Source organism: Pelodiscus sinensis, chromosome 5 (genome assembly GCF_049634645.1).
Source record: "Pelodiscus sinensis isolate JC-2024 chromosome 5, ASM4963464v1, whole genome shotgun sequence".
Lineage (NCBI taxonomy): Eukaryota > Metazoa > Chordata > Testudines > Trionychidae > Pelodiscus > Pelodiscus sinensis.
In genome coordinates, this window is record NC_134715.1 from 8689351 (window position 1) to 8711054 (window position 21704).

The window sequence follows — 21704 nt, forward strand, 5'->3', positions numbered from 1 at the left end:
AGCAGGTTTCTGGCATGTGTCCTCCTCTTTTGAGATCATTCAAAATCTGTTCTCCGAGACAGAGGCAGTTGTGATGAGCATTTTTTGCTGGCAAACTCGTTTGCTGAAACTTTCATGGGAAATTTTAAAAAGAAGGTGCCTGAAATCCAACTGACTGTGCCCAGAAAACTCCCACAATTCAGTGAATGTCTAGCCTCAAACATTTGTGGGACTAGCCATGTGCTGATTCTTTAGTGCACACCATCAGTAGAGCCCTGTAGCTCTGCGGAGATCCACTTTTATATCTGCAGGTATCTCCATCCGTAGATGTGGATGTGAATATCCATTACTCATTTGTTTTTGCAGATGCAAAATTTCATATCCTTGCAGGGCTCTAGCCATCAGGTGAATGCCAGTCTAGTAAAGTGTCTGTGTTGGGAAAGGGTGAGAATCTATCTCATCTTTTTCCCAACCTACTGGGAAGACACAGGCCAGTTCAACATCTTGGGGTGAAATAAGCTCCACTCTCCCCCGTGGAGGCTGATTTTCAGTGGGGCTCCACTGGGTGCTAAGTGCAGAACCAAAATGGTAAAATGTATTTTGGGCTAACGATGTTGTGGGGTCTCTGAACTGAGATATTGCCTGAAGGCTGCTGTGGCAGAGTAGTTCTTGCCTAGCCAAGTGGAAAAAATCAGCCCAAAATAAGCCATGCTGTCAGAAGCCAGCTCCAAGGCTGAGCTGTTGTCATATCCACAAGTGAGTAGGTGGAGGAGCACAATAGTCGATGGCAAACGTTGGCACCTTGCCTCTCGTTACAGATTTAGCCGCTGCAGAAGAGATGCAAAATGTCATCCAGCTAGATAACTCGGGGACTCATCTGTGCCATCAACTGTTGTTTCTATTCAGTCGATCAGAACCGTGCTTCAGATTTACTGGCACCCAGGAAGTGGTTAAAGTGGCAAAGCTCTTATTTAAGAACCTACTTAGAGAAGTGTCAAGCACTCTGGGTTGAGTTACTGCAGCCTTGTGCGGGATCGCGTGTGCCTTCCCCAGAAAAACCACACAGGCACTTTCCCCCTTTTCAGAATCCTGCTTGATATTAATAGAACAGGTGTTGATCATTTTCTTTCAGGGTGCTTGGTCCTGAAAAACAGGCCAATTCAGCCTGTTTCATTTATTTATTGGCATTAGAATATCCCTGCAAGATCTCCACACATTGGTGCCCCCCTGTCCCTCCGTCTTTATCTATCAGGGCCCCTACCTATTAGTTGTCACCCAGGCCTGCTAAAAGGGGCAATTGCCCCAGGGCCCAATGATTTCAAAGGGGCCCAGGGCTCCAAGTGCTGGCACAGTAGCACCGGTGGCACCTGGAGCCTCTGGCCCTTTAAAATGCTGCAGGAGCACCATGCTGCATGCTCTGGGTAGTGCTTGAAGCGGGGGGAGGTGCATGCCATACTCAGGGTAGCACTGACCGTGGGGTGGGGGGAGGTGTATGCTGTGCTCTGGGCAGTGCTGAGGGCTGGCTGCCCTCAGCCCTGCCTCTTCCAGGAGTGTGGAGCCAGATTCCCCTCTCAAACATCTCGCCCAAGTGCCCACGGAGGCAGTCTGCTCTGATGCGGTCATCTCTAGTCTGAGGAAATTGTTCAAGAGCTTGGGGCTAGATTTTTTTTTCCAACAGACTTCAGCATCCCAGATGCCGAGCTCTCTTGAAAATCTGACCACATCACTTACGTGCCTAAAACGAAAGTGGCGCTCTACTGAAAATCTGGCCCTGAATGTGGCAGATCTTGGCCATATCTGAATTGAAACTAGATCCACTCTGGCTATGGTTTAGAGCTGTAGCCACACGGGACCTGACTCCCACCTCTTGTTAACGGCAGGAGGTTTGAGGTAGAGGTTCTGTTCTTGGTGCCCAGTTCAGATTCTAAAATGGTTATTTGGTTCTTTCGTAAATGCTCACCCCTCCCCATTGGAAAAGGAGACTTAACCACTGAGCATCTGGGAATATGGGCAAATGTCATCAGTCCTAAAAAAATCTTAGGATCTGAGGCACAGAAGTGGTGCTAAGAATCTAGACCGATGCTCAGCACCATAATATTTGCCATGGCTATTGTGTCGGGTAGAAAATGCTCAAAGTCTCTTAATCTCTTCCCAAAGGGCCGAGTCCAAAATCTTCTCCCATCCCATATTGGATGGCAAAAAGAGTATGTTAGGGCTTGTCTTATTACTTAGAAAAGTTTTGTAGCATTTTCTAAAGCTCACGTGCCAACGATGCACCCGTGTGTCCATACGGCATTAGAACCTATACAGTTCTAAGCACCCCCCTACTGGCTGTACTCAGGTCTTTAGCTGGGACCTGTGGCAAAAAAAATCTGTCAGGTCCATTCCGTATTATAGCTGTGGTGGTAAAGTCGCACCACAACGGGTAGCAGAAGTAGGCTGGGGACCAGTGGGGGGAGTGGGGAGCTAAGGAGGAGGTGCCAGACCAGATGGGTGGGCTGAGGGATGGAGAAGGGACTTCACTGTGGAGGAAGCTGTTGAGGAATCTGCCCACAATGCTGATGAATTGCACCCAGGTATTGCACCAAGCTTATACTCAAGGTGCCTGTCTATGTGCATGTGGCTTGCCAGCCTCTCCCAATGCTTATAGGAAGCAAGAGGCACAGTAGAACTCCAGCACGTTCCCCCTTCGGTGGCTGGGTTGGCAAGGAATGGGATGTAGTCCAGGCTGCCTCTTGTGATGGACCCTGGAGGCAGTGGCCTGGCTGAGGCTGGTCGTGTGGTGAGGGGAGCCTCTGGAAAGAGCTGGAGGTCGGTGTGGAGCCAATGATGATGCATGGCTGTGAATGGCACCCTAGTCGATCCTTCAGATGTTAGACCCTGCCTGTCTCGGACGTGTCCCCCAGCCACAGAGAGAGAGACTGCACCATGGAAATGGCTGTGGGGGAATGAGCTACCGCTGCCCAGTGTTTGCTCCTGCTGAATCCTTCGTTGGGGACACTCATCTCTGCGCCTGCTTGCAGGGCTGGTCCTAACCCATTGGCGGCCCTGGGCGACTGCCTTGCTCACACATAGGGTTGCCAGATGGCTTCCAAAAAAATTCCAGACAAAAATTTGTCAAGCAAAAAAAAAGGGGGGGGGGGAGAGTCAGGGAGTAACCAGGGAAACCTGGTGGGAGGACTCATGAGGTTGGGCTGAAATGCGGTCCCGGCCTGCCCCTAAGACTGGTTCTGCCTGCTCGACAGACGGGTGCAGCAGGGAACGGCGTGGCTCTGCAGATGGGTCATGAAGCCCCTGCGGGCTGGAGAAGGATGCTCTTTCTGGGCCCCTGACAGCTCCAAGAGCAGGGCTGCAACTTGCTCTAGAAATCTTGGCGGTAGTAACTGGAGCCCCCAGCGGCAGCTGACTCTTTCTGAACACGTTGTTGCCTTGGAAACTATCCTACAAGGGGCATTGCTCCAGGCGTGCCCTGGAGGAGGCCGCAGGTGCCTCAGAGGTTAGACCAGGCTGTGCCATCAGCTGGAGCTGGTGCTCTTGTTTTCTGTGTTGCTTGCCTACATAATGGTGCAGCACGCAGACCTGCTCTGTGATCCCTCGGAAACCAGCATGAGGACGGGCACGTGGCTCCCCCGAGAGTCGGGTGCAGCTGCCTTCCCCGCTGGCCCTCCTGCAGCAATAGGAGCTGCTGCATCACAAAAACCTGGATTTATATTTATTGTAGCTGGCTCAGTGGCCTCCCCCTCCACAGGCACCCCAGCTCTTCCTGCCTGTGGCTCCCCTTCCCCAGCTTTGCTCTTTCCCTGACCTCCACTCTGCCCCACTAACTCTCTCTCTAGCCCGTCTGCTGTCTCCCTGGCAGGGTCCGTCTCTTGCTCCTGCTCCATATTTCCCATGCGCACTGTTTCCCTGAGCCCCTTGTCTGCCTTTGCAGGCAGGCCCTGCAACAGGAGGGGACACTTGTCCTGGGGCTTGCAGCCACTGCTGCTACTATTGCGTCAGCAGCCGGAGCTCTGGGCCCTTTACACGGACACCGGAGTGCTGCACTCTGGAGCCCTGGGTGGCTCCGAGGGCTGGCGGAAGGGTGGGGAGTGGCACAGTCCAAGCAGTGTGGATGGCTGGCTGGCCCTGCCTCCTCCTGCGAGTGCAGAGCTGCACCCCACCTTGCTCAGGGGCCCGATGAATGTGTCAGCTCCCCTTGGTGCCAGTGTCTAAATGATTGTTCTAAGGGGGCCTGTAGCACCTCGAGGCCTCTCCCTGACTGCAAATGTGGGGCACGGTGTTTGGCCAACTCAAGTGGTCTGAGAGAACCCCACGAGGCAGCAGGAGGGAGATGGAATCAAGCAATCTGCTCCTGAAGATGACAGAGAGGCTGGCAGTCAAGAATGAGGGAGGGGGTTTTGAGAGGCCGTACTGTAGCATCTGCAGGAAGGGGAGAGCTGGTAAGTAGCCAAACTCTGAAAACAAGTTCTCTTGTGTGTAGTTGCTGGTCCTGAAAAACCCACCCGTGGCTGAAAAAACCACTGTATTACAATGAGAGTCTGAATTACAAGCCCCTCTAGTGATGATCCCATCTCTTGCCGACTGGCAAGAGTCACTCCTGCAAGTTGTAGAGGATTGTGTTTTGGTTCAGGTAGGTGCCTACTTCAAAACCCAATAATCTTCTGTGCTGAGGTGTTTGCTACATCGCCTCACTTTGACAAAATATCCTGTATTTCTGTAACATGATGATGCACCAGGTGGGAGGATGGTAAATAGAGCAGTTAGTGGAATTGTGGGTTTAGCACCTTCTTCCTTCCCTAGCGGAGGAGATCTCTGATAAGCTTTGTGCCTGCTAGCTTTCAAGAAATGCATATCAAAATCTAAACTAACCTCCCCAGAATAAACGTGAAATCCACCAGCAGCTGGTGATGGGATGCTCAAAGGCATCCGAGAAATGAACACAACTTGGTCAGAACTTGGGCACAACTCCTAGGCCCTTGTCAAAATACCACCCGGCATCCCTAAGTTATTTTATGAGCAGGGGGCAGGTTTTTTTTCTTTGAGCAAACACAACACAAAGAAATTTAAGAGAACCTGTAAGGATGCAAACTTTTCAGGCTGTGGAGGCTTCAGTGTGGCTTAAATGGCAGATGTCACCTCTTCTGTATGTATCATTTACCAAGTTGTGGTGTGGGTTGTGCAAAACTAAGATGACATTTGTAATCGGGGCCTTTGCTATGTCAGTCATATCAAACTCCATTCCTCTTGCCACTGAAACCGGATTTAGAAGTCCTTTTCTACGTCATTCATGTTGGAGAGGAAAATGCTTCCGTCTGCAGCAGCTTAACTGCCTGCCCCTGCAGAGACCACAAAAATGGCTGTGTGGGGAACTAGGCAAAGGTGGGAAGAAATGGGAGTTGCTTCTGGAACAGTGGTAGAACCCAAAACTGCTCCACCATCGGTATTCCACGTTCTGGGCTGAAACAGGAGCCTTGACTGATACCTCTTCCTTCCCCTGGACACTTCAAAACTGCTGTCTGCCTGGGCAGAAAGATGTGGAGCACAGGATTAAACCAGTTTCAGCCTTAACTCAAAATGTTCTGGTTATGCTGATCCTTAAGCAGTCCTCTTCATAGATATCGTTGTGGTCTGAATTTCCTCAGGGGGAATTAACATTTAGTGAGCGCTACCTGCTGTGGTTTGCTAACCCCAGTTGGAAGTTTTATCTATGCATGAAAGGTGCGATGAAGCTTGGAGAGAGAGGCCCAAGAATGAGACTGGAGATGAAACCTAGTAGTAGGGTCCCACTAAAGTAACAGACACATGGGCGAAACGTTGCATAAAGACCAATAGTCATTCATAGCAAAGGTCAAAATGGTACAGCTGGTTGAATTCCAGTGTATGTGCTTAAACACAAGGAAATCCATAGCCAGTGTTTTCTCCTGGGGTGAGATGCTGTTTGACCTTTGAACATCTAGTCACTCTATCTTAAAGCAAGGAAATAAGAGGGTTGGTATTTTGCACCCCCATTCAATGCTGGCAGTAACTTATTTATTGTGTCTCCCAGTGGAAGGCACAGTCATAGAATCATAGGGTTGACCTCTGCCCAAAGCAGGGCCAACCCCAAGTAAATCATCCCAGCCAGGGCTTTGTCAAGCCGGGACGCAGAATCTCCATCTCTAGAGATTTTAACACCTCCCTAGGTAACCCATTCCACTGCTTCGCCACCCTCCTAGTAAAACAGTTTTTCCTCATGTCCAACCAAGATCTCCCCCACTGCAGCTTCAGACGGTTGCTCCTCATTCTGCCATCTGTCCTTACTGAGAACAGCTTCTCTTCGTCCTTCTTGGAACCTCCCTTCAGGTAGTTGAAGGCTGCTATCAAATCCCCCCTCACTCTTCTCTTCTGCAGACTAAACAAGTCCTGGCTTGACAAAACCCTGGCTGGGTTGATTTAGTTGGGATTGATTCTGCTTTGGGCAGGGGGTTGGGCTTGATGGCTTTCTGAGGTCTTTCAGCCCTAGGATTCTATTATTCAAATCCCTCAGCCTCTCATTAGTCATGTGCTCCAGCCCCCTAATCATTTTTGTTGCCCTCTGGTTGACTTTCTCCAGTGTGTCCCCATCCTTTCTGTAAGGGGGAACCCAGAATTGGATACAATACTCCGGTCATTTGCCTGTTTGGGTTTATTTAATGTTACAAAACCTTATTTCAGGGAGTCAATTTTTAAGAGTTGGATTAGTCAAGGAAAAGACACTCCAATTTCTAATTTGGGTTTATTAGACAAGTGTGCTGCTTCTCCAGGTAACAAAGAGAAAGGGGGAGAAAGCACTGGGCCTTCTGTGTCTCACCCCTCAGATCTAATCCTTTCTTTGCCACTGACTTGCTGAGTGACATTTGACAAGTCCCTTCTCTCTTCTCCCTTTTCCATGTTTACCCCACTGTAAAATGGGTATAATACTTAGTCTGAGCATGGAAGGAATATATTTAAATACACTTCTGTAAAATAAATGGGTCTGAGCTTGAGAGCCTTGAGTGACATGGTGAGGATTCAGCTCTTTGCTGCTGCTTATCAACCTTTTGCTGTTTGTGGTGCAAATCGAGGAAGAGCCAAATTGGTTGTGCACACACGTGTCATGGTTTTTAGAGGTAACATTTTTGCAGCTGGGGGAACAATTCCAAAGAAAAGCTTATCACAACACAAAGGAAACAGATGGCTTTGTCAGGGGTATCTTAAGCCAATGTACTCTTCTCATACAAATGAGGGAGAAACGAGAGAGTGCAGTTTCAGTTTATCACTTATTCCCTATTTTTAAACCACTGGCTCTGACTGCTGGTGGGGGCTTTTCCAAATGTAGCTGCAGCTCAGGTCACTATTGAACATTTAGTCGCTGGGAGGTTACTGTTCATTGACTATCTAATGTCATTAAAGATTGGTGCAGTTAAGCAAGAATCCTCAGGCACCTTGAGTGAAGCCAAGTATGGAGACTGCTCACCACTCAAAGGATGAAAATGCATTGCCCAGCCTTCCTTGCACACACAGGTTTTAGGGAACCTATGGTGTTGGAGGGGACAGCATTCAAATCCCTCCCAAATTGGGTGCAATTCTACCTGCACCCCCATGTCTTCTATTCCAACACACCCCGTCACAGTCCCTTCATGTAAGAATAAAGCCCTCTGTGGTGCTACACAAATTACTCTGTACCCTTGTGGAATTTCATAATGAATAAGTCGTCTTTTAGGTTCTTTTCGTCCCATTCTGCAGCAGGGCTAGAACTGAAATTCTATTGCTACGTAAGCACTACTTATGAGACGCACCTTCACCATTCTATGCTGAGGGCATTGGGAAATGGCTTGGGAAAATTCTCCCCCATCTCTATTTCGTGCTGTCATCTGTAGTGGTGTAAAAGTATTAAACTTGAAGATTGGCTTTGTATGCTAAAGATGGAGCCTCAAACCATGCGTGAGCACTCGTTTTCTCCAGCAGGAGAAGGATGCAGCTTATAAGAAATAACAGTGCTTTATGGTTTGCTTAAATGGTGGTTTTTTTAAAAGAATGTTTTTCCTGACTTGAAGCCACTGTGTTGTGCACCTCGTTCTACAATCATTCTGTCCGTGTAACCCCCTTTTCCTTCCTGCTTCCCTCTACTCGCTTACTGCATCTTGTCTTCAAATGTTTAAATTGTTCATGGTAGTGACAGTCCTATGAGATCCCAAACTTCATCTGTGGATAGAAACATATAGATGATGATTCTGCACAAGTGTTATTTAAAACAGCCAAGCTGGAGTGTAGACTGACCCCAGATTGGTCTGTTTCAAATCTTGAGCTGCGGGCAAACCTGTTAGCACGATGGAGCCTATGACACACGCATGCGCTTCTGAATCCATTCTGCAGAACATTGTGAATCATGTTACCATACATCTGTAGCAGGCCTCTCTTCAAAACCAGCCTGTTTTGGTAACATCCACAAGGCATTAGCCCTGGGCCTGCCTCCTGTAAGAAGTTTCTGGAAAGTTCCATTCTCAGCATACCTAAGCCCCAGCAGGCTTTCACGTGAGCGTTTGGAGTGTGATGCGCACACCTCTACACAGTCTGAGCCCACCATCCGTTGACACATGTAGGCTTGCGACGATGAGTCTGGCGTTCGAGTGCTTCTCCCCGTCTTGCCAAGTCAGCCACTTTTCCTGGCACCTTGCTGGTTGAGGGTCCTTCGGTCAGGCTGTTGCCATAACTGCCAATCCTCAGCCTGGGTCTAGCATGAGCATCTCCCCCAGCTTCCGCCAAATAACATTCTACATCATATTTGTGGTTCTCCCTTGGCCTTCTGGCTTGAGAGTTAAGGGGTTGCTTTTTTAATGTTTTCTCCACAGGAAGTCGTGAGAGGCTAGAAAGATGGTCCAGTGGTTAGGGGAGGCGTCTATTCTTGGGGAGACCGGGTTCAAGTCTTGCTCTGCCTGAATTACCTTAGACATATCAGTTGGTCTCTCCCTGCTGTATCAGTGCAATGAGGACAGTCCATGTCCCTCCCTGGGAGGGGGGGCGATTCTGAGGACAAGCCCTTTAAAGACAGATGCACTCTGATTAAATTCATAATCATAACTGTACTTGTGTGAGCCCATGGCTGTGGTATCTAAGGACAGAAAGAGCCATCAGATCATCTAGTTTGACCTCAGACTCACCAATGGAGGGGAGGGAACAAAAGGGGCTGGTGCCCAGTGCCCAGTGATTCAAAGGGGCCTGAGACGCTGGCCGTTGCTGCTGCTGGAGCCCTCAGCTCCTTTAATTCTGTGCCGGAGCACCGCTCTGAAGGTGGGAGGCAAGAGGGGCGCATGGTGTTCTGGGCAGTGTCTAGGGCTGGCTGCCTCGGCACTGTCCCTTCCATCCGAGTAGCCACCCCAGGGCTGGATTACCCAATAGGCAGACCAAGCACGTGCTTAGGACACCAGCAAAGCAGGGGCACCAAAAAAAAAAAAAAAAGAGAGATTTTACGGTATAATATTGTTTTTATTTTGAATTACATCTGGGGGGCACCATAATCTTTTCAGTGCTTAGGGCCTCTAAAGGTCTTAATCCGGCCCTGGGTACATCTACACACGCATATCTTGCCTTAAAATCTGCGGTGGCTGTTGGGCCCTTGGCCTGACCGCCTCTGTCACAGATCACTAATTATTGCCCTGCCACCCACACACCAAACATCACCACCACCGGAAAGAGACCCTAGTGGTACAGCCCTCAGGGGACTGTGTTACAGGCAGAGGACAGGAAGGATTAACACGCCTCGATGCCCCACGCTCCAGCCATGGTAGGCTACAAACAGCGTGGGATGCCCAGGGGATCCTAACTAGTGGCTCGTGCCCCGTGCTGCAGTGGAAGGCAAAACAAATTGTCCAAACCCCTGTGAATCTTACCACAGGAAAGATTCCTTCCTGATCCCGAATGCCCTGCTAAACAGGCAGGATGAATTCTCAGTTACCACCTCACAGCACTAGCCCACCCCATCGGCGGTCCTATCTCCAGCTGTAGCTTACTTTGATGCATCAGAGGACAAACCCAAGAATATGTTGGACTGGCAGCAGAGGAAGAGTTTCCTTCATGACCCTCACTGATGATGGAAGTCCTGATGTGTGAGATTTTAGGTCCATAAGGTGAACTAGAAGGGACCTCCCCATGGTGGTGGAGCCCTGCCCACCACCACACAACTCTGGGAGGGTACCAAATGGGAGACTCCTACCACTGCAGCTTCTGACAATGCTGAGCTTGCCCAGTTGAATCAATGAGGATGGGATGGCCCCCTGGTGCTCGGCAGGGAAAAGGATGAATTACTTCAGGGGCTGAGCAGATGTTTAGCTGTAAAGGGAGGCTACTCTCCTGGGCTGGCTCAGGCAAGTACATTAGACAGAAAACCCAGAGAGGCATCTCTGAGGGAAGGGACTCACATTGGGTTGCTTGGCCACTTGGGCCGCCAGCACTTTTTTGGACTCTCGCATTCCAGCGTACAGTCTCCCATTCGGTAGGCATGGTTTGCCCTCCTTGCTCCTCCATGCATAACTTCTACATTTGGCTCTATTAATATGCAAGCCCACCAACGGGGAGGGAGGCAAATGGATGGTTCTCCTGGAGCCTGGCAATTTGAAAGGGCCAGGGTTGCTGATGGCCACCGTTACTGCAGCAGCGGTAGCGCCTGGAGACCCGGGCCCTTTGAATTGCTGCCGGGGCAGCATGCAGCAAGCTCTGAGTGGCTCTAAGGGCTTGGGGTGGTGGTGGCTAATACAGCCCACTCCAAGCAGTGCTGAAGGCTGGTTGCCCTAGGGCCCCACCATCTTTCCCCAGAGGCCTGGAATGGTCACTCTGACTGCTCTCCTTGTTGTATACCATCCCCTCCCCCCAGTCGGTCATCTGCCAGTTTTATCAGCAGTGACTTTATATTTACTTCTAGATCATAGATGGTGTTGATCCACATCAGGCCTAACCCTGCAGAGTCCTGCTGGAAACACCACTCTTCCATGATGATTTCCCGTTAACGTTGAGCTAGGCCAATTTTTAATCCATTGAATGTGCTTCACGAGTCTACCTAGGGCTAAACATAATGTCTGTCCGACTGTAAGCACTTTAGGGCAAGCGATGTGTGGTACCGGTATGCTTAGTGCCGTGCAATGCAGAAAAGTAAACATGACATTTATTGTTGGCTTTAAGGGTATGTCTACACTACAAAGTTAATTCAAACTAACAGCTCCCCCTCCTGTTTCCTCCGCACCCCCTGTCCGCTCTGCCCCATCCTCCACACTCACTCCCACCCGACGCCCCCGCACCCGCAGTGCTGCAAGACAGGAGAGCCAGCAGGACCCCAAACCCTGAGCTTTCCCTTCCCTTCCAGCTCCCTCCTCCCAGGTTTCCCCCTCCCCCCTCCCACCCTCATTCCTTCCTCCCCCCACCCCATTTATGTACAATAAAGAGAGGGTTTTTTGGCAAAATAGGTATTTTTATTTTACATTAGGAAGGGGAGTTAGGAAGGGGAAAGGAGAAGGAGGGGAGGGTGCAAGAAGGCCCCAGTTGGGCATGCAGGGAGAGTTCAGTCCTCCTCCACCTGGAAGCTCTCCTGCAGAGCTCCCTGGATCTGGACGGCCCCCCGCTGGGCCTCCTGGATGGCGGCGGTGCGGGGCTGCGCATACTGGCCAGCCATGTGCTCAGCCTCAGCCATCCAGGCTGGCAGGAAAGCCTCCCCCTTCCATTTGAATAAATTGTGCAGCACACATGCTGCCTCCACGGGAGGGATATTGTGCTTGGCGAGGTCGAGGCAGGTGAGGAGGCATCTAAATCAGGCTTTCAGGCGTCCAAAGGCCCCCTCGATCACGATGCGGGCCCTGTTGAGCCTGGCATTGAAGGCCTGCCGGGAGGGGGTTGAGGTGCCTGTGTACGGCTTCATCAGCCAGGGCTGTAGGGGGTAGGCTGCATCCTCCACCAGGCAGACAGGCATGTCCCGGCACGCAGCCTCTGGCACACGGAGGAGTTCCGGAACACCCTGGCGTCATGTGCCTTGCCAGACCAGCCCACATTAATGTCCGTGAATTAGCCCCGGTGGTCAGACACGGCCTGCAGGATCACGGAGAAGTACCCCTTGCGGTTAATGTACTGGGAGGCCTAGTGTTCCGGATGTTCGAATTAGTGCTGTAGTGTAGACATACCCTAAGATACTTAAGTAATAAATGCCTCCACTTCCTAAAGCCATCTTGTGTAAGGAAAGTATTAATTGGTTTTCTTCCATTATGCATTTTTTCCCTTTACTGTCTAGCTGATTGTAAAATCAGCAAAATGCTTATTAATTCCTTCTGCTGATTGTATCAGCAATAATGCACATTCAGCAACTTGTCTCAGGGGAATGTCTGGGTAGGCACCCGTGAAGTGATGATGCTACTTCTCGGCACTGGTTTCTAAAAATAGAACTCTGCTGAGTTTACTGCAGTGTGACCCTCCCAAATAAATAGGAACCTTCTCTCCACCAGAAGCCTCAGATCAACTTTGAAGTTAAACTTGCTGTGAGAGTTTAACGACAAGCTCTAGCCAGAATGAACCCCTGCGCTGCCATTCTCCTGGTCTCTCTGCTGCTGATCGGTCACTCTGCTGATGCGGGTAAGCACTTTTGCTTCTTGATGGCATAGGTTGGGGGATGCTCACTTTTGGTGGAAGAGTAAGGAAATCATTAAAAATGGCCTTCTCTCGTTGGAGTTGCGCTGTGGGATCCCATGGACAGGGGCTCCGAGTCTGGGGACTTGGGTCCTGCTTCCAGCTCTGACATCTCTTGTGTGACTTTGGGCAAGTGACTTCACCTCCCTTTCCTCTCTAACTCAGCAAACTTACAATCCACATAATCAAGGGGGTGGGGGGAAACTGCCTCTTATCTGTATGTACAGCACGTAACACAATGGAAACCAGATCTCTGCCCAGCCCTCTAGGCACTATCATAATATTAATTAAAAGCTGCACATAACGATGCAGAAAGGCTCCTAGTGGAATTTTCAGAGGTCCCAATCTCCCATTGAAATCAACTTGAACACTCTGACCCTTATGTTACATGATACCTTACTCCTCCAAGTACCTCATTTGCTTTAATAAGGCTATTTGCTCAGTAAGTGTATCAGAAGCAGATCCTCAGTACCTCAATTCCCCGTCAGTTAACTACCATTTCACTTACAGCAGTATTGCCAGGCCTAATGCATGGGCCAGTACAGTGCATTGAGTTCTTCCCAGTGGAAGGGGCTTTAGAAATACAAGGTGTGATCATTATTTCCATTTGCTGAGGTTAAGAACTCCATTAATAATGTACCAAGGAGTTTGCTGTCTCACTAGCGAAGGGTAAAATACTTATTCCGTTAATACCCTTGAATTATACCTAATGTAATGAAGTTTTGCTCCACAGCTATCCTAGAAGCCAATGGTTCCTATCAGAACTGCAGATGCATGAAGCACACTTCAGACTTCATACATCCGAAGAAATATGAAAGTATTGAGATCATTCCTCTTGGGGGGGCCTGCCGAACCACAGAAATTATGTAAGTAGCCTCGACTGCTTTTAACTCAGTATCAATCTCCATAGTCACCAGTGACTGGAAGAGCTTCCCGTTGGCTCTTCTAGCACACTGGTATCAATGTCTGTCTCACCAGTAGTATGCATTAGTCAGTACCCCATGCTCTCTTCCTCTTCCCTTACAACACTGAAACTTGGCAAAAGAACTTTAGTTGCTCATTGGACTCGGGATCTGAGAAGTAGTTTGGTCCATCTCATCAACGAACAATAGAAGGAACCATTCAGAATTGAAACCCTTCAAAATCCCATTTGGTGGTTTAGTGTGCCAATTCTCACTTGCACTGAGGCCAGAAAGCACCATTAGATCATTTAGTCTGACCTATTTATCACAGGCCATTTCAGATTTCAGCCAATCACAGCTCTATTGAGAATCAGGCCCTGTGATACTTTTCAGCTCAAGTTGGTGAGCCTAGAATCTCTCGGCAAGAGGTAGAATTTTTTTAGACATGTGGAACTGTCTTTAGAATGGGGGATTCCGTTCGCATCAGAAGGAGCATTTAGGCCAGTGGGATCTGAAGGATGCCCATCTTCATGCATTTAGTTTCCCAACCTGCAACTGTTGGCCTCAGTAAATACCCTGAGCCAAGTTTTCTTATGCTATGGGATTATTCTTTGCTCACTGGTCATCTTTTCAAAGGTAATCAAGTTCCCTATTTGAAAAGCTATAGCTTATGGCTCTCTCAAAATGTAATGAGCTACTTGTTACTACTTCATCTTCCAACACTACCGGAATGGTATCACGCAGGAAACAAAAGCAGAAAAGCCAGGCATAGAGAGGGCTTAAACTCTCCAACTCCTAAACTCAATGCACCAAGATGCTAATTATAAGTGTAATTAGTGTCATCCTCATAACTAAGTAGATACATTGCATAAGTGTATACCTTTACATTTAAGCTTCCATACAACTATTTAGTTGTATAACTGGTCACTTGTTGCAATTAGGATTTAATGCTAAAGTCCTAGGGTTGACTTATGCCTTGGAGAAAATTAAAGTATAAAAATCTTCTTGGTTTAACTACAGACTTGTACTGTCCTCTCTTTTCAGCTGGGCAAACTGGTTCCAGGGCAGTAAGAACAGATTCAAATCAAGCACCTGTTAAATCCTGAAAGCTTTTAATATTGTTGGTGTTAATTTAATGTGCTTCACCGTTTTCTATTTTCTGGCTCAGTCTAGAAATGGACGAACCAAAATACCGCATGAAATTGCTCTTGTGGTCTCCTGCATGGATCAGGAAACACTGGAAATCGTCCCAAACAGCTTAAGGTCACTGGATTTCCAGCTTAACGTTGAGACCTTAGAGCTATGGATAAACTTTAGAGTGGAGATACAAATGAGCAATTAGAGTTGGTTTAGGAAAGTTTCTTGAAGAGGTGTGTGTTATGTAAGACTAATGGGTGCTAAGTCTAATTTTATCTGAGACCACGTTTGAGACGCAGGGTACTTCAGTTTACTCCCTTCTGTTTTCTAGAGAGGGAAAAAAAACAACTGTGGCAGATTACATGTGGGTTGAGTTAAAAACCTGAAACGGGGTGGTTCTTTGAACAAATAGAAGTAATTCTGCCTGACATGAGGAAGCTTTTATTTGCCCACTCCTCTCCATCTTCAGTAGTTTAAAGTCTGCCCCATAAGTTGCCCACTTGAGGGATAGCTATTGCTGCTTATTGGAGAAGAGTGAAAGGTTACACGCTGCTTGTTTTTCAGACTCAAACTAAAAAAAGGGCCCAAAGTGTGTGTGAATCCCAACGCCCCCTGGATGAAGAAAGTGTTGTCTAACCTACAGAGCCAGTAAGTCTTGTTTAAATTACTTGCCCCTAATATGACTCGATCCTCATGAATAATCTGGTATCAATGGAACTAATGCATGAGTGAGAACTATTCATGCAATTAAAGTTTGCTGATGTACCCCCTGAGTTGCAGAAGTTCAGTTTAAAGAGATCTGATATGAAAGCTGCCTCACTTAAATTAATGCTTTGTTAGGCAGCTGTTCAAGTGCACAAGCTGCAGTTACAGGAATATTTGAATTTTTATTTTAATCCTCTATTTTACCATGTTCATATTTCTCTGGAAAAAAAAATACCTCTACCTGCCTACAAACCACTGCTTAGTCTCAGCCAGGAAAGAAATTATCCTGGAAAGCCCCAGCTGAGTGTTCCAACCACTAGACCATTTGTCTAAACCAGGAATGAAAATACCCCTTAAAATGTTAAATGATAAAAATTATATAATTTAACCAGTGAATGAGTTAACCGGGGTCCATAGCCTGCAGTGGGCGGAGACTCCTCCGGCCCAAAACTCTGTGGGCACAAGGGCCAGTCTGGCTAGCCGGGATCCTGCTGCGATACCCTGCAAGCGGCAGGCAGCTCCAGCCCAGTTGGATGGTTACCTGGTCAGCTTCACCCAGTAAGCATGATGTTGACCTACTATCCAGTTAACCCTTTACTTCCCTAGTCTACAGTGAGGATTAAGCTCGTTCTTTTTATTATAACATTTGGGAAGCTGAAACAACAGCTTGTAAACTACAAACTAGTTCAGGCTGGACTTCTGTAGTTTGGACTTCCGTCATTCAGCAACCTCTGTGCTCTGGCATTCCCGTGGATGCTCCCGGGAAGGAGCACTTCCATGGAAAAGCTGGGCACTGGTCTCAGCAACTCCTCCCCCAACTTTTCAAAGCTTCCGGAGTGCCACAAATAGCTCATGGAGAGAGGGGGATGTTCGGGAAGAGACAGGGTGTCTGCGGAGCTACATGGTCAGGGGGCCAGGAGCACAACCCCGCACCTGGCGATGGGGGCTGGGAGATCAGCCTGGCAGCCACGGGGCTAGGTGTGCTCCATGGGGCTCCACAACCACCCTGCCTCTTCCCCAAGTGCTCCCCGACGTCCCCACTTGGTCTGTCTGTGCCAGGTCTTCTGCTACTACTGGAGTGGAGTCCCACAGCTGATGGTAGCAGAGGAATCAGCATTGATCTCCTGTGGTCCGGCAGACTCCCTGGTTCCGGACCAATCAGATCCCGAGGTTGCCGGACCAGGGAGGTACAACCTGTATTTGATAGCTTAAAAACCTTGCTAATTGTAAAGCCAAAGAGCTGTGAATTTTTCCTTTTAAAAAATTAACTTAAATCTGCTTGCACTAAAAGAAAGTTCATAAGTCAGTGTTGAAGTCTGTTGAAAACCTCACCCTTAATGAACTTAAACTTAAGAGGGATATTTCCCTTCCTGATTTTTGAGCATTTACTTTTGTTTTTAATGTTTATGGGTTTTGTGCAATATAAAATCTAGAAGATGTAAAATGTAGTAGAGATAAAGGATAATGTGAGATTAACTCTCAATTCCTTACTCTTTAAGCATACAAAGCAATACACCAGTAATATAAACTTCCACATTTAACAACGAAAATTGTCAGGCAAAGTTTGCTGAGCAAATGTTTTCTAATCAATGAGGCCATATTAGGACAAAACCTGGTTGTTCCGCTTTCAGGTTTATCATTAACAAAGTCAATTCAGGTAAGTTACTCATACTGCGTGTCTATTATCAAATAAGAGATGTTACTCCTCTGTTCCCCCTCTTCCTCTGTACTATCATCTTGCTAAAAAAATCTCTATTTTTTCTGTTTTATGATTTCTTAAAACCAATGGATGGCCAGCAATGAAAAGTTCTGCGTGCATCACAATTGCTTGGAAGGTTTTTTTCACATAATTAAGTCCTAATAGTCCTAAATAAGGTTTGAGACCATCAAACAAGTCACAGATTAAGTGATCTTTTTTCACAAGGTCAAGTAGTGTCGCTGTAATGGTACACAGGCTTTCTCTGCATTTACTTTTCTTTTTCTCCCCCCTTACAGAAAGGAACAAAGAGCTTTTCCGCAAAATGAATAGAAGCTTATACAACTTTTGAAGGAAAAACGATGGACACAAACCTGATACTTTCCTGATTTTGCTCTTGCTTCCTCTTATCTGGCTCGCAGATTTATTCTTTCTGAATGAGCAGTAAGTTCCGTTAGCTGCTGCTCCCCGTTCACATCTTTCAGAAAAGCTCAAGTGATGTTTACATTAGTCAGGTTTCTTCTTCAGTATTTCAGTGTGCTGCCTCGTGCATCATGAGTCATGGAAGAGAAATAACAAATCAAACCAAGAATTATAGCATATGAGTTTCTTGTTATAATACTGAGTAAAGATGCATTTATTTGATGTTATAAGGAGAATTTGTTAAGTGAGTCGTCATACTATCATCCTGCATTTGATTCTTCAGTGTCTTTCCTATGTTACATATTCAAAACTTCCGAAATAGGCTTGTTCTTTGCTTGCTATAAACTTTATACCACAGTATATCTTAAAGGGCCCATTCCACCACTGTTGGAATAAATGTGAAGTACTTTCAGAGCAAAGTATTCTTTGAGCAGATTGTAGTTTTATATCTTTTATAATGTACTTTTTGTGTGCGTAATTCAATAAAAGCTCACATTTTGCAATAATTGTGTCCTCCTTTTTAATCTAGTTCTGGCAACTCTCTATAGTTTTGGCAAAGCCATTTGCAATGTCCTTCAAGGGTATAATGTTGCATGCTGTTAGAACAAAGCATTTGACTACTTCTGAATGATTTCACTCGCGTCCGGAAAGCCTTGTCTTACAGATGGGGAAATGGAGGCATGCAATTGTGACTTATCAAAGGTTTCTAAGGAGTAATAGCAAATTTGGGATCAGATTTGAAGGTTTTTAGTATATAGGAATAGGAAAGTATCCCTGTATTACTTTGTGATTCTTCTGATATGAAATAGGAACACTAATTGGATGTGTAATGAAAGTTCCTATGACAAAGCTTTATTGCCTCTGCTTCTAGATCTTACTTCTAAACAATTTGAACATAGTTACAGTCTTCATATTAAGCATGATTATTTGGGACCTGTTTGGGTCAAATGCACAGACACAAGGGTCTTACTACCCTAGCTTTGGCTTTCAACACAAGGGCATCATTTTTTTAGTAAGAGATTGGGCCTCTCTGGTCCAGTACCCTTGGGAACTGACTGGTCCCAGATGAGGGATTATCTGGACCAAGGGAGATCATTTCTGGTCCTCCTGCTCAGGCCCAGCCAAAGAGTTTGCAGGGCCCAAGATGACATGTTGTGGTTGGCTGCACTGCGTGGCTGGACAGCTCCTAGCCAGGGCAGCAAGTGAGCAGCCGGGCGGGCAGGTGCTGGGCAGCATGGGCCCTGAAGGCCCAAGGCAACTGCCTTGCTCGCCTTGCCCTAAGGCCAGGCTTGCCCCTGCTTCCAGTCCCTCTACCCTCCTCCCTCCCACAGGCTTTTTGGCTCTCCCCCTGCAGCCCAGCTGAGCTGTGCACCAAGCTTTGGTTCCCAGCTCCCATTTCCCCCTCCCTCCCCACCCCAGTGCACGGGGACTCTCTGATCCTGGAACATCCATGGTCCTTCCGGACCACAGATGCTGCTGGACTAGAGAGTTCTGGTTTATAGAGGTTTAACGTAATATATGCCATCATGTGCCAACAATGCCCCACTGCTATATACATCAGCCAAACTGGACAGTCCCTACGTAAAAGAATCAATGGACACAAATCAGATATTAGGAATGGCAACATACAAAAACCTGTAGGGGAACACTTCAATCTCCCTGGACACACAATAGCAGATCTAAAGGTAGCCATCCTGCAGCAAAAAAAGTTCAGGACCAGACTTCAAAGAGAAACTGCTGAGCTACAGTTCATCTTCAAGTTTGACACAATCAACTCAGGATTAAACAAAGACTGTGAATGGCTCGCTAACTACAAAAGCAGCTTCTCCTCTCTTGGTATTCACACCTCCAGATCAGCTACTAAAAGTGGGCCTCATCCTCCCTGATTGGATCCACCTCGTCATCTCCAGCCTGATTCTGGCCTGCATATTTATACCTGCGTCTGGAAATTTGCACTACATGTATCTGACGAAGTGGGTCTTTGCCCACGAAAGCTTATGCTCCAACACTTCGGTTAGTTTATAAGGTGCCACAGGACTCCTTGCCGGTTTATAGAGGTGCAGTCATATTACACTTCAGCCGTTTTCAGCCTAACTACTTATTGCATATGTAACCCATGCACTTAATAGGGAGCTATCCCTTACCTTAATAAGGGCCTTTAAGAGACTGCTGTGGGGGGAGGTAGGAGTGAGTTGAGTGTTACTGTTGCTGTGTTACTGTTGCACTCCATCCAAAAGCTTCTGGAGGTGGGTCCAATAGTTGGGGTCAGACTTCATGAGCAAGCAGGCAGGGCAGATCCTTTTCTAAGGATGAGCTGGAGGAAGCTAAGCCAGAAGCAGAGAACTGGCTGCTGTTCCTCACTCTGCAGCACTTAGCAGCAGGTAGTGGTGTTGTTAACCTTCTACTGGGGATCACAGGCAATGCTACTTAGAGCTAGGAGAACCTGGGAGGGGAAATAACATCTCTGTTAATTGTCTGCTTTAAATGCTGTTTTGATTTTAGTTAGACTGTTCTAGTTCACTTTCTCAGTCCATGTGATTTTTCCAGCTCTTCTGTAAAGGTAGCAATGGGGAAAAGAGTCATTTCTATTTTGTTCTCAGGTTTTTTTTTTTTAATTTTCTTGTAATAGGGTTTCTTTAAGTCTGTTCATCTGTGCGCTAACTGACTAGTTAAATCAGTGAGCTGGCTGCCTAGCAGTGACCATAGCAGAGGAAGAATCTGCCTGGACTCCAGCCGAGGATTCCCTACAAGCAAGTGTAGAGAAAGAGAGACTTCAGACTCAGCATATGGTGCAGAGTTGATATCAGAGGCACAAACTGAGACTTTGGTGAACTAAATCTAAGCTCTTGGAACCTCTCAGGCTTTCCCTACTATGTTTGTGTGGACTGAACTGTTCACAGTTCACTTCTAGTTTTCTCTTTACTTATGTTTAGTGTAATTATAGACATTATTTGTGGATTGTAAAATAGTTGTTCTGTTGTAAGAATTAGAATATTTATTTCTTCATAAAATTTTATAAAGTTATTTAATTTAAATTCATTATGTTAGTTTCTTTTGGAACTTGAATGTAGGGAGGGTAACACTTGGCAATCCTTGCTGAAAGTCCTAACAGACTAAACTCTGGGTCTCCAGTACCGCAGTGGAAGTGGGGATTTCTTTAGACACTGGAGAAGGGCGGTGATATCTGGCCCACTCTCGGTTACACATACAACTAAGTCTTTAACAAACACACTCCCACTGGGGATAATGATTTTCACTGCAACAAAAGTCCCAGTGTCTGCTAATAAGGAATCCAACGCTGCCAAGCTATAGGTATCACACAAATAACTGCCATGTGCAGTTTCCTCTGAGCGTGTTTTTGCAATGACACCACCTTTAACAATACTTGGCATGAATTCTTGCAAGTTTAGTGACAAACATAATGCCACAGCTGCCTTTGCCTCGCTACTCTTGCAGCTCAGTGATCATTACCTAAATACAGTGGCATGAAGCAAAGTGAAGGTATTCAAGCAGCTTGAAGACTAAGTGCCTAGGGTGCAGGGCTGAGGAGATGATCTTTATATTCTATATTTATACAGCATCTAGCATAATGTGGTCCTGGTTCATAGCTAGGGCTCTTAACGGCTATTATAGTACAAATAAATAACCACTGAGCAGTGCAAGTGTGACTTGTAAAATGAACTGTGCACCTAAAGCACATATAGTAAGAGCCCAGGGTAGACGAGGCTTGTAGCAAAAATCCTGAATCTAGAATCATAGAGCTGGAAGAGACCTCAGGAGGTCATTGAGTCCAGCCCCCTGCCCAAAGCAGGACCAACCCCAACTAAATCACCCACTTAAAAACCTCGAGGGAAGGAGATTTCACCACCTCCCTAGGTAACCCATTCCAGTGCTTCACCACACTCCTAGTGAAATAGTTTTTCCAAATATCCAACCTGGACTCTCTTCGCCCCCTTCTCCCCCGTAACCTGAGACCATTGCTTCTTGTTCTGCCATCTGTCACTACTGAGAACAGCCTCTCGCCATCCTCTTTGGAACCTCCCTTCAGGCAGTTGAAGGCAGCTATCCAATCCCCCCTCACTCTTCTGCCTACTAAATAAGCCCAAATCCCTCAGCCTCTCCTCATAGGTCAAGTGCTCCAGCCCCCTAATCATTTTGATTGCCCTCTGCAGTACCAGTTTACTTAAGCTCCAAAGTAAATT

General features: G+C 47.1%; 1 protein-coding gene across 1 annotated transcript; it reads left to right on the forward strand.

The window, feature by feature from the left end:
* The first annotated feature begins 12437 nt into the window (after window positions 1–12437).
* On the forward strand, window positions 12438–18008 carry LOC112547553 (interleukin-8-like). The gene is made up of 4 exons (XM_025190050.2): window positions 12438–12585; window positions 13373–13505; window positions 15243–15326; window positions 17379–18008. Exons 1-4 carry the CDS (start codon window positions 12522–12524, stop codon window positions 17410–17412), a joined length of 315 nt encoding a protein of 104 aa, XP_025045835.2. The 5' UTR covers window positions 12438–12521; the 3' UTR covers window positions 17413–18008.
* Window positions 18009–21704: the final 3696 nt, after the last annotated feature.

Coding starts and splice junctions, on each gene's coding strand:
- LOC112547553 (XM_025190050.2), top strand. CDS start 12,522: ATGAACCCCTGCGCTGCCATTCTCCTGGTCTCTCTGCTGCTGATCGGT. Junction 13,506..15,242: donor TGCCGAACCACAGAAATTAT/GTAAGTAGCCTC, acceptor CTTGTTTTTCAG/ACTCAAACTAAAAAAAGGGC. Junction 15,327..17,378: donor TTGTCTAACCTACAGAGCCA/GTAAGTCTTGTT, acceptor CCCCCCTTACAG/AAAGGAACAAAGAGCTTTTC.